The 4567-nt window shown below is 54.4% G+C and overlaps 1 protein-coding gene across 1 annotated transcript; it reads left to right on the forward strand.

The window, feature by feature from the left end:
* Positions 1–2682, forward strand: J4E83_009343 (uncharacterized protein; the record flags this gene model as incomplete). The annotated part of the gene is made up of 1 exon (XM_049336232.1): positions 1–2682. The coding sequence occupies one exon, from the start codon at positions 1–3 to the stop codon at positions 2680–2682; it is 2682 nt and encodes an 893-aa protein (XP_049184796.1).
* Positions 2683–4567: the final 1885 nt, after the last annotated feature.

A 4567-nucleotide genomic window follows, 5' to 3' on the forward strand; every position in this document is an offset into this window, starting at 1 on the left:
ATGGCCGAAATTGCCCTGCCACGACACCGGGCTACACAGTCGCAAGCTGGTGTTGGCTCACCGCTCTACCAGCGTCGACAACACTCCAATGCCGGCCCCATTGAGCTCATCCCCAACCCGGAATTCTCCTTCCCCATGCGAGGACCAGATACCGCCTCTTCAGAGCCTGCACCCACAAACTCGCGGCCAATGTCCCTGCAAGCGTATCCAGCTGGTCGTCGAGGCTCCATGCCGCACTACCGACAGAAGTCTATCAACGCTCTACCAGACTTTTCCTTCAATCCTGCAGGACCAGCAAAGCCAGCCACCATCGAATCTTCACCACCACAGTCACCGGCGACACTGCCTGTACCAGTATCGCCGTCAAAGCCGGCACATGGCCACAGACGCGGTGGGAGCGAGTTCATTGGCGGTGACGTGCGACCTGGCGGCCCCGCCCTGATGAGCAGCAGCCCGACAAAGGGAGAGGATGTTCTTCCTACACCAAGTTCGACACTGCGTCCGGGTCCGCCAGCGGGTCGTCGCGGACACGCTCATCGTCGCTCGGGTGCCATCTCCTCTCACGACCTCACAACCATCATGAACCCACCTACTCCAGCGCGAACGGGCAGCGCGCCCAACACACCCTCCGAGGGCAACCAGTTCGCTTTCGGCCACAAGTTCAACAGGTCAGTCTCGCAACCCTCGCTACGCGAAAATGGCGCAGACGATGAGGCGCGACCACCATCAAGGGCCCGTGTTACCTTCTCCGATAGAATCGAGACCATCCGTCCGCTCTCCACCATCTCCTCCGAGACTGAAATCTCAACCATCAGGGGACACTCAGCCGCCAACAGCCTGTCCTCGATTGTCAGTTGCAGCAGCCCGGCGCCTGTGCGACCAGGACGCCCTAGCACAACCCTAAACACAGTTGAAGATGAGGACCGACCAAGCACGGCTGGAATGGTGCTCGACAAGTTCATGGGCAGCCGCCTAAATGGCGAGGTCATTGAACGCAAGCGACCCACGTCCGCCATCTCCCCTATCTCGCCAACCGCGCCCACCCCAAAAGTACAAGCCAAGCGACGCAGCCTCTTCCAAAAGGACCGCAGTGACACCTCAGTTCCTACCCTTCCTACCAGTGCCTCCGATCCTGCACTCTCCAAATCCTTCGACACACCTCTAGCATCACCCACTAAAGATGACGACTCAGCACAGGCCGCCGAAAAGCCGAAAGCTGCGTCGCGCAAAAGCGGTCGCAAGCCCCGGAAAGTCAAGTCATGGGCAAACTCCATCATCACCAGGAAAGGAAAGCACAGCAAGAAAGCAAAGGCACGATCTCCGACACCACCACCATATGCGGGCATGGACACCGAAGACTCCGATGAATCAGACGAGATGGACTTTGAGCCCAACTTTGACGACGACACCACAGTCACTATCGTCTCTCCTACCGAGAACTCAGTTCCTCTGCCAAAGATTGACACCGACTACGCTTCGTGGCAACCACGTGAGCTCAAGCGTGTTGATTCTGACATCATGAGCCCGGTGATCGACCTTGATGCCGCACTTGGACCCTTCAACACTCCCAATGGCACGAGCCCTCGAACCCACCAGCGGGGCTTTTCGGCACATCGACGAGCCATGCACAGTGCTGGCGGCATTGCACCTTCGCACAGGAGGACGGAGAGCGCACCTGAATTGGTACCCTTTGAGAACCGACCATCAGCAGTTGCTAATGCCTCGCCTATGGCCGATGTGTTCGAAGAGGAGGAGCCAGAAGACGACCTAACTCTGGCGATTCCAGCAAAGACTGCAAAGGCAAAGTCTACTGCTGCAGAATCTGAAGAGCCGAAGATCTCGGTCGTGGAGGCAGATGCGAAGCAGGAAGGCACTGCTATCAACTGGAACTTCAACGACGGACTTGGCATCAAGCGTACTGCGAAGCACGACGACGTTAATGCGTCTGAGCCACTATCTCCTCGAGCAGTGCCTGTTGAGTCCAGCGAGAACGTTTCGGAGCAAACGCAGGCCTCGGAACCCTTTGAAGTTGTGGAAGATCATGAGGAGCCCCGCACATCATCACTCACACATTCGTCCGACTCCACTGTCACCGCCCAGCCAATGGAGGATTCGCCAAAGCATCATCAACCTGCCATGAACTTATCGCTCCCACTGGGTCAACAAAGTCTCATGACACCCGACACGGTTACTTCTTCGTTTTCCTCGCCAGACTGCCGATCCAGTCAGATCTCGTTCGATAACGGCCGTGGAGGCACTGCAGCTTCCTCGATGACCGACTACCCCGTGATGCCTTCTCCCCGCTTTGGCGAGCCTGGACCTGAAGTTCGCATCTCTACGGAGGTCCCGTCTCTGACTTCTTCCAGGTCGACGATGACCAGTGCAATGCAGAACGCATTCCCGCTTGTCAGTCCCCGTCGATTTGGCGACCGCACCTCGTCTCTCTCCTCTGATCCCAGTGAGATTGAGTCCCGCCGTCGCAAGCGCTCTAGCATTGCTAGCCTCTCTAGGCTGATGGGAACTTCTTCTTCCTCGTTCAGCGAGCGTAGCAAGCTTTCCATTGAGCAGCGTCCTCAGTCAGAACATCGCGAACCCACCAAGGACAAGAAGAAGAAGAACATCGGAAGCAGACTGAAAAAGTTCTTCCAGCACACCAGAGATTCCTCCCCATCAAAGACCTGAAGTGTTCATCATCGTTACGACATGTACATCTTTGGCTCTTGCCTCAACCGACGATTTGCAGTTTGCTTTCTAGTAGCTGTTTCCACATCATATGACATTATGGCTGTGCTTCCATGAGCACATACATCACCTCTTTCCTCTCGCATGACCACGGAGTTTACAAGCGATGAATATTTAATGGCGCATTACCAACCTGCGATGCATACGCGAACCGGACTTTTCTTACTCTCATTGAACAGCATCTCTTTCCTTACGAGTACTAGGAGGACGAGTTTCTAGGATTCCTGTGGTTTGCATCATTGCATGGGACCTCACCTGGCATACTTTGACTGGTTTTCACTGCGGCGGTAGCCATACGCCGACCGCACATACAATTTCCTTGCTCCACACTCTATTGGAGGTATATATTTGCTTATACCGTCCACACGCTCTCTCAGAGACGGTCGATTCTGCCCTTTGGCAGACATTTCACGACAGGACTCTTTCTTTACTTCCTTTTCTTGACAGTCGTTTATTATGAAGCAGTACATACATCAGGGTATGCTGTAGTAAGCTGAGGATGGTGGGACACATGTATCTTGAACATGGCGGCACAAATCTCGTTGGGCAATCTGTACCATGAGCTTTTGAAAGGATAGATAGTGGGTTGAGCTGGATGAACGGCTGCAATCTTGAAAAACAATCAAACTATGAATCAACTACATGGCCTTGTGTTCTCTCGTGACTCCCGAAATCACTGCAGCAGTGACTCTCCCGCTTGTTCGTGACAACGCAAATCTCGCTTCTTCATCCATCGCTTGCCTTGAGCCGCTGCAATATGTCTCTGACGCCAACATGCCTGTCCACATCACTATCCGTTATCAGGACAACCAGCGCGAACTGGCCACCAGCTCATGCAAAGCCGTTATCGCGCACTGGCCTCACAATCTACCACATCGCCCGCGTGACAGCGGGACAAGAACCAAGATTTCATCTCACTTGCCCCGAGCGAGCCGCCACGGCGCACATGCACGGCAGGGACTTAGTCAGACCACGCCGTCTAAACGGTAAAGTGTAAAGTGACATAGAGTAGTGCGGGAAGCGACATGCGACCGTCGTTACGAAAGCCGCCCCCCATCATGCTGAAACCTCCGCGCCGAGGTTGCGCACTGTTGTATGAAGGATTGCCGTTCATCAATTAGTATCGCCGGGGGCCGACCGTTTTTCCTGTTCCTGTCTCGCTCCCGCACTTTCATTTATCTGTGTTGGAGGTTGTGCATGTGGGGTTAGCAAGATATGCAGGGGCGTTGGTGATCATTTAATTTGTAGATGGACCTCGGGAGTGTCAGGTGGTGACGAGTGAGTCAAGGTAGGCGACGCGATGCAGGTACGAGTCAAGCGAAGCGGGTGCAGGTGTTTCAGAATCTGGGGTGCGGGATAGATGGCGAAGCGAGGGTGGTGCTGAGGCTGTGCTGTGTTGGCGATGGTGTTTGGGGTCGTTGCTAGGGGAGATGGCGGGATAGGTCTTTGCTTTGCTTTGATGTGGGGTTGATGACCTCGAGGAGAAAGAGCAAGAGCAGCATGGAGATGAGGTGGGATGGGCTACCATGAGTTCTGATGTAGAATACATTGTAGAGTTGAGAAGAAGAACATATCTTACGGTTGCCTTCAAATGTAGAGCTGTTCCTAGGTATGCTGGAGGGATACACATACCTTCTAGGTCCGAAGTACTCCTGTCAGCGCTGTCATGGTCAGCTCGAGTGATGTGTGAACGCTCTATAGCTCTCAACTGGCCTTTTCTCACATCGACGTTCGAAGCCCAATTTCCAGCCATCCCATTGGCCGCCCCACCCATTAGTGGGCCCACAATAGGCGGCAGCTAATCCCAAAAAAAATCCACCGGCCT

The sequence above is a fragment of the Alternaria metachromatica genome (assembly GCF_023757995.1).
Source record: "Alternaria metachromatica strain BMP 0045 chromosome Unknown scaffold_31, whole genome shotgun sequence".
In the NCBI taxonomy this organism is placed as follows: domain Eukaryota; kingdom Fungi; phylum Ascomycota; class Dothideomycetes; order Pleosporales; family Pleosporaceae; genus Alternaria; species Alternaria metachromatica.